The 20,239-nt window shown below is 43.6% G+C and overlaps 1 protein-coding gene across 1 annotated transcript in view; it reads left to right on the forward strand.

The window, feature by feature from the left end:
* The window catches only part of DSCAM (DS cell adhesion molecule), a 317,172-nt gene that overhangs the window by 205,311 nt on the left and 91,622 nt on the right, over nucleotides 1–20,239 (forward strand). The window contains exons 12-14 of the mRNA XM_081908715.1: nucleotides 13,347–13,543; nucleotides 16,250–16,346; nucleotides 19,249–19,377. Coding sequence (XP_081764841.1) covers nucleotides 13,347–13,543; nucleotides 16,250–16,346; nucleotides 19,249–19,377 — 423 coding nt within the window. The remainder of the gene's footprint in view (nucleotides 1–13,346; nucleotides 13,544–16,249; nucleotides 16,347–19,248; nucleotides 19,378–20,239) is intronic.

Raw genomic sequence — 20,239 nt, forward strand, 5'->3', positions numbered from 1 at the left:
TACATGAGACAGAAGCAGCAGAAGAGAAGGAGTAGGCGTCGTGGAATCCTTTCGTACATCATGCATCAGCATGCTGATAGTTTACATTAAACTAAGGTTTAATGAGACGTGGGAACTGGGCCAAAATCTACTCTCACTACTCTCATTTTTCCTTACTATTGTTGTCCTTAAGTGGCCTTTCATTGATTTGATCCTCGCCTCCCTTTCCTCAGCTAAACTTCAAACTTGAATGACCTCAGTGATTAAACTGCCATATGTAGATACCGATGACTCACAAATCCACCTCTCCATTCCTGATTTTCTAAACGACAGGCTGATGCAGTTTGCTTTCCACTCAGGCCTGTTGTTTATCTCCAATAATTTAGTGTTGAATGCTACTCTTCCCTGCGAAGTTCAGTAAAGCAAGTCATGTTGCCAACTATATACAAGCCTCATTGACCTGACATAGCCTATTGGACTCAGTTTTGGTAAATCCTCACAACAGAATGTTGGTTTTGGTGTGATTAGAAGCAGGAGTGGTGAATGCACAGGTCTTTCATGCTTCCGCCTTGGTCCAGTGCTTGGAAAGGAGGGTTGCTGTGGTTCTTTGGGACTTCAGCCAGGTGTGGCCTGTCCTTCCTTCCTTGTTGTGCTCAGCAACCCAGCAGCTGCATGCTTTGAAAATCTAGTTGCAAATTGGTCCTGGTGCGGGGGCAGAATTGCTTCCTTTTTTAATAAAATTCCGTTTCTCAGGATGTAATTGTACTGCAAAAATGTAAGTAAAAAAAAAAAGACAGACAGACAGACAGAATTATGATGAAAACCAGACAGCCTTTTATTCACAAACACTTACCAGATGAAGTCACCTGTTTACAGTGACATAAACACCTGGAATTTGCTCCCCGGGAAGGGCCATCAAGTGACCTAGCCTTCAGGCTACAAGAGGATGAAACAAGATGTTTGATCCAAACAGACCTTTGCATGATTGACAGTGGCACTTTGGGTGAGATTTCCGTGTTTAGCATTTTTGTATCGAATTTATTATTATTATTTAACTCTTCTTAATGGTGTTCACATTGTATTCGATTTTCTTTTATTAGCTGCTTTGGGGCACCTATGTGGAAAAGGCAGTTTGTCACTTTATTTTATTTGTTTAAGTACATGGGGTGGTACTCAACTAGGTGTTACTCAAAGTAGACCCACTGAAATGTATGAACATGACTAAGTTAGGTTCATTAATATCAGTGAGTGTATACCCTGAGTAGAACTTAGCTCAAGGGTCAGCAAACCTTTTCAGCAGGGGGCTGGCTGGTCCACGGTCCCTCAGACCTTGGGGGGGTGCGGACTATTTTGGGGGGGGGGATGAACGATTTCCTATGCCCCACAAATAACCCAGAGATGCATTTTAAATAAAATGACACATTCTACTCATGTAAAAACATGCTGACTCCTGGACTGCCCATGGGCTGGATTTAGAAGGCGATTGGGCCGGATTCGGCCCCCAAGCCTTAGTTTGCCTACCCATGACTTAGCTGAATACCACCCATGGACACAACTCTGCACATCCAGTGGGAATGTGTATGCCCATTGAAGAAGATTATTGTTTTATCTTTTTTTGTGTGGAGTGAGAAGCAGACTCCAGCAAAAACAATGACCCCAGTGTCTTTGTATTGTTTGGTGTGGCTCCATCATATATGTATATTCAGCAGTAACAGCCCTTAAGTTTGGTTGGGATTACTGCCCAAAAAGTGTGCAAAGCCTTAATCAAGCACACTGCTAAAATCTACATTTCTGTGCAACTGTTGGTAAGAGAAAGTTGGCATTCATTTCTCTTGCCGATCTCTGTGAGAATAATAATTACTTTAATTAACCTATCCCAAGATCTTGCAGTATAACTAGGGGAAACAACATTTCTCGGCTAATGGGTCTCAAAACAATGGGTTGTGCACCTGAGCTGAGACAGATTATTCCAATCTTCCCTTTAGAATTTGAGCCTGTGTTTATATTAGGCTGCCCAGTCAGTTTAAGATAAAAACAGATCCATATGCTGTATCCAGATGAATTGCTCTTGCAGTCTTTAATTACAGTATGCTCATGTTAATGGTGCCATTACCAGGAGATAACAGTCTCCCCAGAGCCACGCACTGAAGTTGTTTCCTGCGAAAACAATTGTATGTGATAAAGCAGCTTGTCTTAAAATGTCAAAAGAAACCACAAGGTGCCTTTAAGACAATCACTGTGGTTGAAGGGGAATTTACTGTGAGTCAAAGACGTGCGTAGTCCTAGACAATGCCCAATAACTTATTCTAAAGCCAACGACATGCAGAGGTAATGATAGCATGTTCAGCCGATATGAATTGATTTTTCAATTGCATGCTGTAGGTTAGCACTGCTTTAACATTCTATTTCCCCCTACTGTCAGTGATGGCTGCGGTTCAGGTGGCGAGACATTTATTTATTGCAATTGCTATCACTTCTCATCTGATGCCAGATTGGGCGCTCAAGACTGACGATTCTGAAGGAACTGAAGTTTGGAATCTCCAGTCAAAATTTGCTTTGATTGGCTCACAAACAAACAAAAGCAGGTGTGCAAACCCAAGCCCGGAAACAGCATGAAAATAGTGTGGATTTTGCTTCCTCAATTGATTCCAAAATGAATTAAACAGAAATACCACCTTTGACATTTTGGTAGAAATTCAGCGTTGCACTCTTCCAATTATTCTGTCAGTGCAAGCATTTCAGTTTGTCCTGTGCAATGATATCCCCTCTTTTCTCCCATTTACACTGCTATGGGGTTTTGCCTGCCCCCCCCCCGAGTTGATTGTGGGGAGGTGAAGGGGGAAAGTCCAGTTGCGCTAGCAAGACTCATTGTGCTGGCTTCCACTAGCATACTTACTTAGTTGAATCCAGTTCTGTGTCTAGTACTGACACAGGAGCAAATTTTGTTGAAACTAGAATTTAAATAGGGGGGAAAGGGCCTTTGTTCAATCACAAAAAGCCAGAAAAGAAATTGTCATAGCAGTGTGTTGACAATCTACCCAGAGGGCTTTACTAAGCTGTTATGGTGGGACATAGTAGAAAAGTAAACCTGATGTATAACTAAGCCATTTATTATTACTGCAGCATTTTTCAACACCTATCCTAGCAGCAACTGAAGGTTAGAAAGTTTTTGGCTCAAGTACTGTAGAGTAATCAGATTCAGCTAATGATCCAGCCTTTTCATTACTTCACTTGAACTGTGGCTCCAAATATGCTATTGACCAAAGAATTATTATTTGGGCTTTGTTAGTTATAAATGATTAGCTGCATTTTACCTTACGCTTGCAGGTATTGCCCAGCAATGAAGGCAGTGGCCTTGTAGCTTTCCTTGTTTCTAAGAAGAAACAAAGCAAAACAAAAGTCGTCTCCATTTTAAAAAAACCCAAAACAAAGCAGGATATTTCTATAAAGCTATTTGTTCTGGAGAAATGTAAGACTGGAACTGTGAGCTCTGTATTAATAAATGCCTTTATTTTAAGGTTGTGAGCCAACAGCGTACAGCAAACAGCTATAGCTCAGCATCCTTTCATATTTCCCAAAACCGTTTGTGGCAGGGCCCTATCAGAATGGCCCCACATTTCCCGATGTTGTGTGCATGTACAACACAACCATCCTATGCATCAGTTGCGGCTGGTGGGGCAGAGCAGCAATGTGCACCTGACATTCCAACATGGAGGTCTCTGCCAGTAAGAGGGAGGGCTGAGGTGCGTCTCCTCAGTGCTGATCTCCCCACTGCTTCTACTTCTCCGTTAAAGACAGTGACCTGCATGTTGGAAAGCCAGGTTTGCAACACCACCTTGCTCTGCCTTGCCAATTGTTACTGTCTTATGTGTCAACGTAGAAGCAAGGCCCATCAACTTCAGTGGGGCTTATATGGGATTGCAGCCCCAGTGTGGTGTTACTTTCTCTTTGCTCTCTTGAGTGACCACAGCCTAGCACGGTGAATGTCTAAAGACAGTACAGAATTACAGGTTGCTTCCAAGGTGTGTCATCCTTCATTAAGTCTAGGTGTCTACACAAGCCATTTCCAGAAGTCATTCTTGCTGATTTAGAAACTTTAATGGGTCACTTGTATTAAGAAAGGGAACAAATGAACGAGTCATTATGTTTTCAGTGTATAGACACAGAGCAGCTATCGAGGACAGGTCTGAAACTCAGGTCTGTAGCTTGATTTCAGCTATTTTGATGTAGTTGCTGGTGCTTCCCCCCAACTAAACATGTGAAAAGACTTTCATGGCCATACAAGAAGTGTCCCCACCCCACCCCCCACCACATTGGAGTTGAAATCTTTGAGCAAACATTTGCCCACACACATTAGAGATGTATCTGCAATGTTATTGAACATAATTATCTACTTAAAAGCTGTTGCCACATATGGATTGAGTGGGAAGAAGCCATCCCATCCCATCTGTTAGTTGAACAACTTGTACTTGGTGAATAATTAGAGCCCTTCTTCCCTTTCATTTCTCTCGACCTGCTCCCCTCCCCATCTCATGTTGAAGCTATCAGAAGAAGAGCATCATTGGCAAGCATCAGTAAAGTTCTGTTGCCTTCTACCCTTGCAACAGAAAACAAATAATACCACAGCAGAACACAGACTATATGGAGAGCAATGTGTGTGCATCAGTTAAAGCTCTACGGCTGGGGGAACCTGCGTCCAAATCCCCCATCCAGGCCACAAAGCTGATATTGAGTCAGTCACAAAGCCTCTGTCCAACCTGCCTCACAGGGCTAGGGGACGATGACCGTGTGTGCTGTCTTGAGTATCTTGGAGGAAATTTATGGGGTATAAATGTATTTAGATATCTTTTTGAAATGGCTAAAAAACAAAATACACCCCATAATAGATATGTAAAGGTAAAGGGACCCCTAACCGTTAGGTCCAGTCGCAGATGACTCCGGGGTTGCGGTGTTCATCTCACTTTATTGGCCAAGGGAGCCGGTGTACAGCTTCTGGGTCATGTGGCCAGCATGACTAAGCAGCTTCTGGCAAACCAGAGCAGTGCACGGAAATGCCGTTTACCTTCCCGCCGCAGCGGTACCTATTTATCTACTTGCACTTTGATGTGCTTTCGAACTGCTAGGTTGGCAGGAGCAGGGACCGAGCAATGGGAGCTCCAGCCTTCTGATCAGGTTTAACCCACAGCACCAAGTTTTAAAGTTTTGCCACTATGATGTCTGTCGTCAGGTCAGGTCCGGATCAGTTGAAAAAAGCAGGGTACTTTTACATACATTGCCTGCAACTGCTGCGGGAGAGCCACATATATCAATACTGCTCTGGGTTGACATTTTAGAGCACCCACCAACAAGAGTACACAGTCTGATTTCATGTTGGCAGCAGACTTGGGATAGCTGCTCTCCACCCATCCCTTTATTTATACAGCCTTCAGATCAGATAGTCTACTAGGCAGGGGTCAAGCTGACGTATTTGGTATATCTTTCCAAGACTGCAATCCTCTACTGGGAATAACCCCCTGACATGTACAGGATTGCAGTATTTGCTAACTTGTACTCTGCATTTGTTACACACACTGGTCTGGGTGCTTGGGTACATTATAGATAGAGAACCTTCAGACCGCTCTCTCTCTCTGGCCCTTGGGACTGACCCCAGGCCACACAAATACTGGGCTTCTGTGCGTTCTCCTTGAGCGTTTTTGCCTAGCTGAAGTGTGTGCTTGAACTCTGCTGATGCTTCTTTGTTTCCTGGATGGATGATAAGAGAATGGGCTGTGAGTGTATGTCAAAACTAGCCCACCACTGGCCCCTGGAAAGTTGCCCAGAAGGTAATGTGGTCCTTTGGTTGAAAAAACCTTCCTCACCTCTGGGGTACAGTATCTAAGAATGGGAGCTGTCGTGCCACAGAACAGAGGCTTCAAGAGGCTTATGCTTGTTTTATATGTTCTCTCTCTTGTTTGGAGGCACAACCCACTGCTTCTGCCCAAACTTGGGGAATATTTGGAAACGTACCAAGGAAAGTGGTGGCTGCCATCCACAAAACAAGGACCATTTCAACAGTGCGAAAACAGCTTGTTGTCCAGTGAATGGCACCCAACTTGTTTGTTCCTGCAGCCCTTCCCATTTCCCCTCTAAGTGCTGTCTTTATGTTGTAACTCTGCCCAGACAGCATTGTTAAAAACTCAACAATGTCAGTGATGTGCTAATGGCCAAAGCTTTGAGGGCACAAGGGGAACTTAAAACAAATTATCATCTTCTCTCCTCTTATGAAACAACCTTTTTTTTTTTGGATAGGCAGCTTTTTCTAGATAATAACTACCCTATATAAGAGAGCTTCTGTAATTATAAATAGGTGTAATTTAATAGGCCAAGTCAGTAACCATGTGTCAGAATATTGAATAGACTACCAAAGGGAATTGGGTGTTTTTAACTGGCATAATGGAGTATAGAGCATCTTAACACTGATTCACTGTTTTGGACCAGTCTGATGGCACCATCTGGCAGCAGCTTGATGCTTTCTCTCTGTGACTGTTTACTGCAACTGCCTTACAAATGCCTTTTTTTAAAAAAAAAAAAAAAGTTCTGCTGTTCTCCACTTGCCAGCCATAGGGATACATTGTTAGTTGACACCAGAGCTTGGAAAAATATTTTTAGAAGAAGCTAGTTCTAGATCAACATGTCCATAAAGGAATTAATCCCAGTTCATATCAGTCCCTTTGTGAAATGCACTGGTTTGGTTCATGTTCAGTTCAAGGTTAAATCCAAACATTCCCCCAAAGGATGCTCAGCAATTTTATTCCAGCATTCAGAATGTTACAAGCTGCTATGCTGAAGTGTAAAATACACTTAAGACTGAGAAAACATCAAAACACACACTGGAGTGTGAATTGTTTAATTCACTGTTTCCCAACAATTATGATCTTTAAGCTGAAAAGCCCAGAGAGTCCAGAGAGTTAAAAATAATGTAAGAGAAATTAAATATGAACTGGAAATCATTCAAAGTTCTACCCCAGAATGAACTCAATTCACCTTCAGTTTATCCAGAAATTATGGGAACTACTTCCAGGTGTAGTTCATGGATATTTGAACTAATTCACCGAACTTCATTAAACCAAACAAGTTCATTCTAACCACTGGCAGCAGCACAGTGCAGGCTGCTGTGCTGCAGAAGGGACTGAAGTCATATGCAACTGGGTTGTCCCAGATTTCAGGAAATCTATAACTTGTGCTCAGTAAAGATGTGGTTGTGTGATCTCTTTCTATGGCACAGCTCTGTTACTTCCAGAGAGACTAAACTGGTACAAGCGAACGATATGGCCAATTATGTATTAAGCATTATTGGATGTGATGACTCATTTCAAGCTTCGCATGTATCACACTTCTATTTTTACTTACTGCTCCCTGACTTTGTTTTATAAAGATTGTATCCCATTAATGTAAAACATCTTTTTTAAACAAACAAACAGAGGGCTTCATAGATTTTAGATAATGTGCAAGTTAGCGCCGGAGAAAATGAGCCTCCAGACTTGTTCAATGCGTTGTGTCCTTTAGATGGATAGCTATAATTTTCTCAAGCCCAAAAACATTGCTATATTTGATTCTTTTCCTTAGCCACCGCCCAGTGGAGAAGCGCAATCACTTGAAAACTGGACTACTGTTAAACAATAATGAAAATAAAATTACCTGTTGCGGGTGTAAAAATCACATGTCCTCCTGTAAATATATTACACATCCCAGTGCTATTTCAGAAAATGTATAGTCTATCCCATCACAGATGCTAAAGTGGGGGGTGGGATTGGACCTAATCTTAAATAATCATCAAGGCTAAAAGCAGCTGGGAGGGAGAGGTGTTTTGGGATGCAATCCCACCTCCCAATTTGAACTGCTCAGGGGAGTTAGAGTTTTGAGTATGATGTCATTGGAGCTGCCCAGCCATTGCTGGTGAGGCGTGGTTCTCCACTTCTGCCACAGAGACCAACCCCTGCTGGAACCACAGAAAGCCCAGCAGACTATTGATAGCCGTGTTCACACTGGGGGCAGTCAGCACAAGGCCCTAAAATAGCGCATGGTGAGGATGGAGCAGAGCCAGTCGTGGTTCATTCCCTGGAGAGACCCAGTTCAAATCCACTTGCTGTATCATGTTAGATCTAGTGCAGCCAAAAAAGCCCACCACCACCTTCCACCCTGACTGACAGGAGCTGGCAGGACTGGGAATGCTGTGGGTCTGGGGCTGTATGCCTGTCCAAGATTGCTGTGACTATACACCACCTCAGCCCATCTGGCTTCCACCACTTCTCAAAAATCATTCAATTTCTAGTCGAGACTGCAAGATATTGTGCTGCTTTTCTTCATGAACTGGCCACCCAAAACTGAACAAGTTGTTGAGAAAAGCAACCAGCACGTTCTATTTTAGTATTTTGGGGGGCTGTTTGGCAGGAGAGTGGGATATTGGCAGGCATTTGTTCTGAGGGCAGAGGAAAATATGTGAGAGACCCAGACACATTATTTTCAGTCATATTTGTTGTTTGGGAAGGGGGTGTGATTTTACATTGTGTCAAATTGTATATGGTATGCCCACATTTGTAGAGATTTTTTTGCTTGTGTGGCTCTCTATCCATTTGCTTTCTATCCCCACCCAGCCATGCAAAGGGCCATCTTTTGCAATTGTAAGAGAATAGGGAGCCAGCACAGGTTTTTGGACCATGAGAGAGTAAAACGATTCATTAAAATTCTCTGCTAATGGCCATATCCTCAAGATCTCCTAATATGACTGTAAGGTATACCCTTTACAGAAAGGATGGTGACAAGACCACTTTATTTAGAGCAAACGCTAACACATGTTAGGGATGAAAAAAGCCCACCCATTTCAATTGCCTCAGGACCTAGTCTTGAGATCTCCTGGGCTTTTATGTAAAACATCATACCCTGCAACATTCCTTAGCTGAAAATAGGGACATTTCGCACTCCTCTCCCCCAAATGACTGTCCTTGATCCCTCATTGGCCCTGTGGTGGAACATTTCCCATGAGAAGGGCGCGTGCTGCTGCCACCACCACACGAATGGGACACAGCAGACACACACTCCACTGTCCTAAGAAAATCCCTTAATCCCAATTTTATTTTATTCTTTGGTAGGTTTACCTAAAACAAAAAACAAACCATCGCACCACATATCAATAAATACATTTTAGAAAGGGGCAAAATTAGACACGGACACACAAAGCATGAAAAAAATCTATACTCCTTGCACTATGCTACACTCCCCCTTTCTTTCCTCCCAGGGTGGCCTTGCCTTCTGCCTGCCCCTCAGACCCAGAGCATCATGCACAGTGGGGCCTCACTGGTGGCAGCTTCTCCTCCTCCTTCTCACTCACTCTCCAGCCGCTGCTCTGAGCTGCCCAAGAGAGGACATTGGCGGCAGCAGCCATGGAGAGGCAACGGGATGCTCTCTCACTGCCTCCGCCACTCGGGACAAATGCTGGCTTATCCTCTTCCCCAAGCTGGGCGGCACTGGCAGGGGAAATAGAGACATTCCAGGATCAAATTAGAAGCCAGGATGGTTTTCATAATTCTGGGACTGTCCTTGGAAAATCGGGACACTTGGAGGATATGAAACCTAGCCTGCAAGTTCTGCAGACCCTGGTAAACCGAGGCACACAAAACCTGCATTAGGTTCCTGTCAGGGAACTGCCATCGGAGCTAGAGGTGGAGGCAAGGCTCCAAAGTGATGCTGGAGAAGGGCCCAGCAGGGAGAGAGGCAGCTCATCGGCTGGGGAAGGAAATCAGCGTAACACCAGGGATAACGGGGGGCAGATGAAGGGGGAATTGGCGAGGGGGCTCCAGGACTCCTTGCCGGAGACCAGCAGGGAGAGCACGGGTCCTCCGCTGCCCACACCCACCCTGCGCAGAAGACTTCCGCGCAGGGAGAGTAGACGGAGACTTGGCGTCAAAGAACTTCTTTGCTGGAAGAGGTTCAAGAAACGCCCACTGACGGATTCTGCTAGCAACTGAAACAGCCACGAAGTGAAGGGCTGTCCAGACAGAAAAGGTTTAACCAGGCAACCTAGCCAGGAGTGGCGGCAACTTATGCACGAGCAACCCCTATAGCCATTACAGTTCCCATAACATTTCTCACATTACATTAACATTAATGCTCACTGTTTGCTTCTCATTCCCACCCACCATTTGCATGGGGTCTTCAGAAAGGTACCGATAAAGGAATGCAGCCCTTGGATGGACAATAGGTCCTCCAGAACCTTAATTAAACCCCTCTCTCTGAGCAGATATGGTTGATTTTTACAAAATTATTCCTGTCCTCTTGGGTTAAATTGTGCAGGGTCCTTTGAAAAGCACTCCGCTCTTTCCCAGTGAAAGGGTGAGCATTTTCTCTCCTATCTTAAGTTTCTTCATAAAGTGCGTACTACAAATAAATGAATTGTGAATGACTTTCCTGAGAAAAGGCCTTATTGGCTATTAGTCTAGCTTGTTACTGAGCTTGCTGAGCAGTTTTCTGAACTGATGCCATTCCTCATGAATCTCCTCAAGCGTTTACGAGAAAGTCGCTGCAGGGAGCAGAGCTGTCAGCCTCCTCCATTCCCCCGTTTTTCTTTCCTTTTTTTCCTATCGGTTATTAGGAGGCTCAGTTAGGCAAAGTGGAAAATTGTGCACACATGACGATGCGGAATCAAGTCACATTCATTTCACAGCCCTGTCAAAGACTAGAGAGAGAATGAGAAATCTAAGCTGCTGTGGGTCTCTGGTGTGTTATTTGAAGAGAGCAGCTTGTAATGTACAAACATGAAAAGGGCTCTTGCATGAAAAAAGGAAGAGAAAAAACTCGGGAAAGGGGAAATACTTGCCTATAGTGAATTCAGGCAAAATTGGGGGGGTCTAGACTTTATTTTGAATATGTCTTTTGATTAAAATTCATAGTTGTCACATAAAATAAATCACCTCCTTTTCCTATAATGTGACCTGAAACTGCTTCTAAGTGAATAAGATATGAACTCTAAATGTTCACAGTCTTTACCCTGACACATTCAATCATATCACAAGGCGCCGGCAGAGCTGCCAAGCTTTTTGAGTCGTCGTCATTCTTGTTACAGCTTAGCAGCACATAAGACCAATCCTAGCTTGGAAACACATGTTTGGGTAATACTTATAATCAAAGAAAATTTATTATATAACTCTTAAGAAGCCAGAAGAAATGGTGGCTTAGAACACGCCGGCTCCATCTCGATTCCAGGCTGCTTTGTAAGGATTAAGATTGCCCCGTGTCCAGGCTTTGGACTTCCGCTGAACATATTTGTCAGGTCTAGACATTGCACCACACACTCCCCTCCCTACCTGCTGGCCTCCTCTCCGCTTCTTGGAACAAAGGTGAGCTGCAACAGAGCAATCAAAACTTGTTAGATTGGTACCTCAGGTTACAAACGCTTTAGGTTACAAACTCCGCTAACCTGGAAGTAGTACCTTGGGTTAAGAACAGAAATCTTGCTCCGGTGGCACGGCAGCAGCGGGATGCCCCATTAGCGAAAGCGTGCCTCAGGTTAAGAACTGTTTCAGGTTAAGAACTGACCTCTGGAACGAATTAAGTTCGTAACCTGAGGTACCACTGTACTAATATTGCCAAGGCTTTGCACAGGGGCAGAGCTAGCGCCGCAGCCACAGCCTGGCTGCTCACAGCAGCAACAGCAGCAAAAGCTGGATGGAAATGGACAGATTGGTCCAAAGCCAGCTGGCGCCCGCTGTGAAAACAATTCCACATCCAGCAGCTCCCAGAGAATCTCAAACTCGCCCCACTCTTGAAACACCTTGTTTGAGGGCTTCCCATCAGCTTCTCCTGGCAGGAATATTGCCGGTGGGTTTTCTGCCCGCGCCTGAGGCAGGCAGGCAGGACGGTGCCTTCCCCAGTATCTCTCCATTTGCAGTGGACTCTGGGAGATCTTCTGAGCTGGCAGAAATGGGCAGAAGGATTCCTCCCCTCAATCCAAAGCCCCTGCAGCCTGATTGTAATAAATAATAATAATAAACTGCTCTGCAGTTTTCGTTGCTCCTGTTGTTTTAATCGGTATTTTTAATGGCCCATTGTTTTATGTGATTTTACATATTTGATCCTACCCTGGGATCCATTGAGAGGTAGGCTGGCCTACAAGCATTCTTAATAAACAAGAAACCTTGCAAGGAAATGATAAGCCCTCTGCCCTCAAGCTATGAAACGTTGCTGGGGAAATGAAAGTTTTTTCCGCAGCTAGTGTTCCTGTGACTAAGGCTTAATAAGTTCTGGACAGATTTTGATTCTATGAATATTATGGGTGTTTCTTCTATATCACCAAGCGACACAGTAAGTTCCCACTCCTTTCCCTGTGCCGTTTTGTGGAGCTTTTTAAAGACTCCACCCCTTTCTCTGGCTTCTTTTTCCTTAACAGCTGAGCTCTCTCTCCCGCTGTACCCCTTGCAGGGGGCTCTGCACCAGTCCTTTGCATGCAGACTTCATTGCTCAAAGTCAAAGGCCACTATCATCCGAAAATAAATCAAACACAGCATCCAGTATTCAAATAAGCATAAATAATCAAGTACTGGCAAAGCTCTTTCCAGGCTCTACAAAAATGATTCTGCCCTTTCACAGAATTCTTTTCTTTTCTTTTCTTTCTTGGTGGAGGGGGCATTGAAATAAATTTGTATAGCTATTTTGAGGTATTTTTAATGTAATCTGGAAATGGTATTTAATTTTATTATATCTCTTTTAATGTTGATGTTTAATAATCAAACAGTAACCCGACAGCAAGCAAATAAAAACAACTCTGATGTTGCGGAATGTAATCATCTGACAAAGTCTTAGATATTTTATGTATAAGCCTTATGGGAGAAAGGTAGATGGTTGAAAATGGTTCCTAATAATGCTTGGTTAGTGCGTATCATTTCTCCTCAAAAGTTTTCCCCAAGGTTTCTCTGTATTGTTATCCATGTGGGAGCCACTTCTTAAAGCAGAAGCCATATCTTTCAATCTTGTGAGCTGGTAGATCAGTTTGTTATCCATAGGGTTGACATGCAGAAAGGTCATGCCACGGAACGTTAGCATTTCAAAACAGCAATTAAAGTTATTCATTTAAAAGAGGCTATCCATTCTCTCCATGAATGCCTGCTTTCCTTGCAGGGGAAGGGAGGAAGTTCAGTGCTGTATGCTACACCAGGCGGTTTTGTTTTTCTTCAGCTGATATAAGCACAAAAGTACAAAATGAAATGGATTAGGTGGAAAATGAGTCAATACAAGTGAGGCTACCTAGTGAGCCCTCTTGTACAGCAATGTTGCATTTCCTCCTCCACACATTTTGCAGCAAGCTACTAACTTGTGTTCGTTATTTTTATTTTTAGTTCCTGCTATGATAACTTCCTATCCAAACACCACCTTGGCAACGCAGGGCCAAAAGAAAGAAATGAGTTGCACAGCACATGGAGAAAAACCCATCATCGTTCGCTGGGAGAAAGAAGACAGAATCATTAATCCTGAAATGTCCCGCTATCTTGTTTCCACAAAGGAAGTGGGTGATGAAGTGATCTCTACATTACAGGTAACATGAGCAACAGCCAGTGCTGTTTGGTCACATGTTCTTTACATATAAGAGTACAATGTACACTCCACTCCTGCCCGCCCCCCCCCCCGGGATGATTATGTTCACTGAAGTCCCTTGAAGATATCCCAAAGTGAACATTTATTATTTTGGGGGGCAGCGGCAGGGGGAATATCGCACTTTCCATTTTGCATAGAGATGGGCCAGAATTAAGCTCTGGCAATGGTTTACATGAACGAATAGAACACATTATCCCCTTTAAACAGTCTGGGCCATGGGTGATGGATTTATTTTGGTCTGAGGGCCACTTTCGATCTTAGTCAACCTTCCAGTTGGACATTGTGGCAAGCAGTGGACTTGGCCAATGGGGGTGTAGCAACCCCACACTCTATAATACATGTGCACACATATATAGGGGGATAGCCAACTATTAAATTAATGAACCAAACGTAATCATGTTCATTAATTTTGGTGTGGGCAAAACTTAGCTGATTACCACCCATAGCACACCCATGAATATATACTCATAAAAAAGTCAAGTGTTACCATAATTATTTTTCTTGTGTTTATATACTGCCCTTCTCTTGAATAAACCCTGCATGTCGCGCTACATGGTAAACATTGTTGGAACACTGGTAGCCCACTCTCTTGCATCTAGTCTTTCCCAGTCTGCATTTTTGGGATCTTCACCTACAGGAGACCATATGCCCTCATGCCTGAGGAACATTTACATCTTGAAGGACAAGGAACTGTAGTCAGCCTCATTTAGTCACTTCAGGGGCAAGTCAGGAGAAAATTGCTGAGCCATCTCGCACTACCCAGAATTACACTTCAGGCTGTTCAATACTCAAGGCTTATCCTGTTACAGAAATTTTGTAACTTTGGTAGTGGTGTGGAAGTTTCTGTCAATGGAGGAACACAATTTTTTTTAATGAAACATATCTGCTGAAGTGTGCAGATGATATTGTTGTGGCAGTAACTGATATTGGTAGGTCTTTAGGAAAGACCTTGCCAGCGACAAGGATCATTCTACAGGATGATCTCAGTTTATTGAGGGGAGAGGGTGAATATTGAACCAGCTTTGTATGCTCAGATCCCAGCTTCTTGTAAAGCAAACAGCTGAGTGCAGGTGTACTTGCAAAGAGGAAAGGTGTGTGTGTGTGTGTGTGTGTGTGTGTGTGTGTGTGTGTTCTGCAGGATGATAACTTTTCATCTTCCTGTTTCTCCTCAGAGGAATAATTTGTTATCTGCTCCTCATCTCCCTTCCTCCTATGTTTTGGGCAGGCTGCCTGCTGCAACCTAGGGATGGGAGAGAAGATCAATTCAGTGGGCATTCAAAGGTGAACCTACCAAATTCACAGTTTCCTAAACAATATGAGAACCAACAATATGAGAACCAAATTCACAGTTTCCTAAACAATATGAGAACTCAGCGATCCTTCAAAATTCTCACTTCTCCAAATTTTGCAATGCAGTTACCCAACCGAGGAGAAACAAAAATGCTGATGAATTTTCAGGATGGTTTAAAAAAAAACCAAATGGAAATGTGGAGAACAGAATTTAAGATGGGGAAAATGAGAAACAGAGACAAAGAAATTGACGAATACGTTCCTGCCCATTCTGCTCTATATGTTCTAAAAACACCATTTTTGATGCTAAAAACTGTTCAGGTTTTTACTGTGAAAACCCTCCGGCAGGTTTTGTCTAAAATGTTGACAGAGCCTACAGGAGTAGAGCAGACTTCCGGGGGCAGATGTTTACCCTCAAAGTCATCAGGTATCCTCATCCCTCTTTCCCCACCACTATGACATCACACTGAGGGATAAATGCCTGAATAAAGCTAGTGTTACATATAAAGTCTCAGAAGCAGATCACTAGCTTCCTGGGTCCCTGTTGTGTACTGGCAAGGAGAGGGGCAAGGCAGCAGGGATGTTGGTGCAGTGCCAGCACCTCCCCCCCCCCCGAACTAATCCAGCACTTCCGATGGTGCCCCCTCTTCTTCTCAGTAAGCAACAGCAACCCACCCGCCTGCGAAGAAGCCAGTGTGGCAGTGCGGCCCAGCAAGCCGCTTCTGTACTTTTAGAGTTTGTATACATCAAGTATTATTGGGGAAGTATTGTCAATCTGTCATGCTACATCACCATGAAAGCACATTATATCATTCCAAGAAGGAATTGAGAAATGGCAGTCAAATTCATCACTGCTCTGAAAGAGCAGAATTGGCTTTAATGCAACTTGTGCATTTACTTATTCATGTCTGTGGTGTGTGTGTCTTCCTGCCTATATGAGCAGGAATAAACAGAAGGCAAAATGAAAATAAAGAGGAATTTAGGGGAAATAAAAATTTATTTAAAACTGCTTCTGTTCAAAACTGTTTATGGGCCAAGCATCTAAGCCCTAAAAGTCTGACTCAGATAAGAGAGAGAGAGAGAGGGGGGGGGGTGTGAATGAATGAGTGCATATGTGTGTGTTTGTGTTGTGCACATGTGTGTGGTGTATGTCTCTGTATGAGAGAGTGGTACAGCCCCACTCTTGCCTGCCCATTTTTGTTTTGGAGCACCACCCACTGGAAAGATGGCCCTGAGGGGATGTGAGATTCTCCCATCCCTACCATGTGGAATTACATTCAGAGTCTGTTTTGTAAAATGGCCTTGCATGCAACATTCCCTATTAAATACATCTTCTTCTTTTCCACTGTCAATGCAGATTCTGCCTACGGTGAGAGAAGACTCTGGTTTCTTCTCCTGCCATGCCATCAATTCATATGGGGAGGACCGTGGAATAATTCAGCTCACTGTGCAAGGTAGGAAGAGGACAACGTAAGGAAAAAAACACAGCTATTGTAGTACAGTAAGTGTATGTCATGCTCAGAAATCTGTTGGGGGGTTCTAGTCCCTAATAAAACGTAGTCATGACTGTCAAAAACTTAGAAACTCTATGAAAGCTTCAAACTCCATCTGTCCAGTTTGCACTGGAACTATTAAAACATGGGATTTTAGACACAAGTTTGTCTTAAGTCTGCATTGCAACTCCAAGACAATGTCGAATCTAAAACCCGTACAACAGTTTGGGGCCCATTTAAACACCAAGGGGCCAACATGGAAGCCAACAGTCAACATTTCCTTATGTTGGGGTTTGAATCCATGTGCCATCCCTTATTGCACACATATTGCTGACCAACACAACATCCATTCATGCAGTGACTTCACCTGTCAGTCAACTCGAAAGTCAAAGGTGCTTAATATGTGAAATCCCTAAGCGGTGCTGTTGACAGAAAATAAAATCCAGATACAAGATTAAAACCAAAATAAATACATCAGCTGAAACACAGAATCCTTCAATAAACCATGAAGCAAAAATATAAATAAATCATAAAACAGGTGTTTAAATCAGCTCTTCTTCTTCATACATAAAACCACAGTCTGGAATACTGATTTGTGAAGAAACATGGCTGGTGTCAGGCTGTGATTCTGACACTTCCTTGGGAGTAAATTCCACTGAACTCAGTGGGACTTGGCACCAAATAATTCAGTAGCAGTGGCCTTTCAGCAGCCTAAATAGGGTGAAGCAATAGGGTGAAGATTTCCTTTCTGAAAAAAGAAACAGTGTACCTGCTTTATATTTAGAAACAAAATGTTTCAAGTCTAATCAGCCAAAAGCTCCCAGCAACTGCAGTGTATTTTTTTTTTCCATTCTGAAATTTGAGTCGCCAGTATGTCCTCAGGCCAGGTGTCCCCTACCATATTTCATGGTGGGGAGGTGGGGAAGCAGATTCAGGCAGGGATCGGCAGGTTCTGGAGTGGCTGAGGTGATGCCCTGTCAAATGTCTAGCCGAGGCAGAAATTAGCTATGAGGTTCTGCCGGCTCTGCCGTACTACACTTGCTCAGTGCGCTTGTGTGCCTTGGAGCTTACAGATAAGATGCCAAATCCACTCAGGACTCACAAGCAACCTTTCTCCCAACCCCCAGTTTTCTGTGACTGCAGGTTGCATCAGTTCCTGGTTAATCCTGGTACAGACTGTGTACTCACTAAGCCAGTCCCCTCAATAAACCAAGATTCTGATTCTCATTTGCAGTGAAGCTGCAGATAATACAAAGGTTCTCTGAGAAAAAATATAACTTTTATCACAGAAACATGGAATAAATGTTAGCAGAAATGTTAGTACAGGCACATGTGAAAGAGCATAGCATTTTTATTCTGGTTATCTAATCAGACTAAAGGCTTAGTGGCATTTCCGTTTGCCCTGCCACTTTCCCCCAGGAAAACCCACAGTTTGGTGCTGAATTGCAGCAAACAGCAATTGGGTTTTCCGCACATTGCTGTTTGTTCCAATTTATCACTAAAGAACAGTTTTCCCAGAAGAAAGCAGTGGGGCAAAGGCATTCAGAAAACACGGGACAAGTGGAAAACTGCTTGGACCCATGCTTTTTGGCACGGGACAAGGAAAGTGTGGACAAGCCCTAACTGTTCATCTTCACATTTCTAGTGTAGATTACAACCTATAAGAGGTATTCAACCAAAGCATCTTGTTAGTGCAAGGATTGCAGCTTGTGCAATTGGCCTTTTCCCACCCTTTCTTCCCTGTGCCTCCCCCAAACTGCTCTATAGAGTCGGGGGAAGCCCTAGAACAGATTTAAGGACATCCAGGGAAGGAGAGGAGGAGCGTATTGTATTGCATTGCACAATCAGAAATTGCACTGGCGGAAACTTCACGTAGCTCTACTTTGGAGACAACCCATTATATACACACACTTGCTTCTGCCCTTTAAACCACAAATATTATCCATGTATTAAATTCTATGGCATATAGGGTTTAGGCCATTTTGTTCCATTTAAAGCAGGGGTGGCCAACCTGTGATTCTTCTGATGTAGTTGCTGATGAGAGTTAGAGTCCAAGAACATCTGGAGGACCACAAGTACCCCATTCCTGTTGTAAAGGGAATAATACCACCAATCCCACTATACACACACACCTGGGGGAGCAGGTGTAAGAGGGAGAGAGAGTCAGTTGTAATAGCATTACTTTCTCAATTCACTTACATGGAAGATATAGAAATCCCAATATAAAAAGGATATTATACCCACAACCTGTCCTGGGAGCAATGTGTTGTTTTTTAAAAATAGCATAGAACAATTCTACAATGGGGCTCTAAAATAAGATGATATCAAGACATTAACCCTTTTCAGGCATCCATGGAGGCAATGCAGAGCGTTGCCTGGTGGCCTCACCTCTTCCCTCTAACTTTCCTATACCATCGGGAAAGCCTAGAGAGGGCTTGCAAGCACGTTCAGCTGAATATGTTTTCAGTCTTCCCCATGATCTGGAGCCTTGATCTTCCAGGGTTCCCAGTCTTGAGGAACCATTTAGCTATATTCAGCTAAACTTGCTTACACTTTCCCTTCATGTTCTTCCTGGTCAATGAAGAAAATGGGGTACTTGCCTGGCACATAAGGCCTTGCTCCCTGCACTCCCTGACTACAATTTTTGAATGTTTGAACAGGGCCGTCACAAGTTTCTTAACTTAAATATTAACTATCCCTCCTTATGGGATGGGTGTGGGGTAAAACGAGTGTAACACCCGGTGAGCGAAGGAAATAGCAAGCTATCTTATTCTTCACAAGGCATATTTTTTCCATACTATACTCATTGCTGTCGCTGACGCACAGGTCTCTTGACTAAAACAGAGTTTGTCTATTTGACCAGAACCCCCAGATCCTCCAGAAATAGAAATCCGAGAGGTGAGAGCACGCAGCATTGCCCTCAGATGGACCATGGGATTTGACGGAAATAGTCCAATCACGGGCTATGATATAGAATGCAAGAACAAGTCTGGTAAGTGTATGTTGGTATGCCCGGCTTACAACTTTTAATTGTTTCCTAGTTTTCTGGTATTATGATTTTTTTTTTATTAAAAAAATCAGAGTTCTCAGTTTTACTGTTACTTGAGTGTGGCCAAGAGTTTTGCTGACATCTTGTGTTCAGAATACTTTGTATATTTGAATGGGTGGTTTTCAATAGCCCCTATTAAACAAAAGCATCTTCAGCAGATGTAGTAAAGGTAAAGGACGTCTGGACGGTTAAGTCCAGTCAAAGGCGATGATGAGGTTGCGGCACTCATCTCACTTTGCAGGCTGAGGGAGCTGGTGTTTGTCCACAGACAGCTTTTCGAGTAATGTGGCCAGCATGACTAAACCACTTCTGGTGCAACAGAACACCGTGATGGATGCCAGAGTGCACGGAAATGGTGGTTACCTTCCCGCCACAGTGATACCTATTTATCTACTTGCACTGGTGTGCTTTTGAACTGCTAGGTTGGCAGGAGCTGGGACAAAGCAATGGGAGCTCACTCTGTCATGGAGATTCGAACCGCCAACCTTCCAATCGGCAAGCCCAAGAGGCTCAGTGGTTTAGACCACAGCGCCACCCACATCCCCAAATGTAGATAACTGCAGATGTAGACAACTTACCTGGTGAGACTACTTGTCCATCCAATTCAATATTGCCTACTCTGATTGGCAGCCACTCTCCAGGAATATCAGTGATTGAACTGGGGACCTTCTGCATCCAACATATGTACCCTGCCACTGAATTATGGTCTCTTCCCAAGACACAGTGCTCCTCTCTCTGCAAGGTCTTGTCTGAGATTCAAACTCAGATCTACTCACACCTAAAGCAAGCTGGGGTCAGGCAAAAT

The sequence above is a fragment of the Podarcis melisellensis genome (genome assembly GCF_964234715.1).
Source record: "Podarcis melisellensis genome assembly, chromosome: 4".
Lineage (NCBI taxonomy): Eukaryota > Metazoa > Chordata > Lepidosauria > Squamata > Lacertidae > Podarcis > Podarcis melisellensis.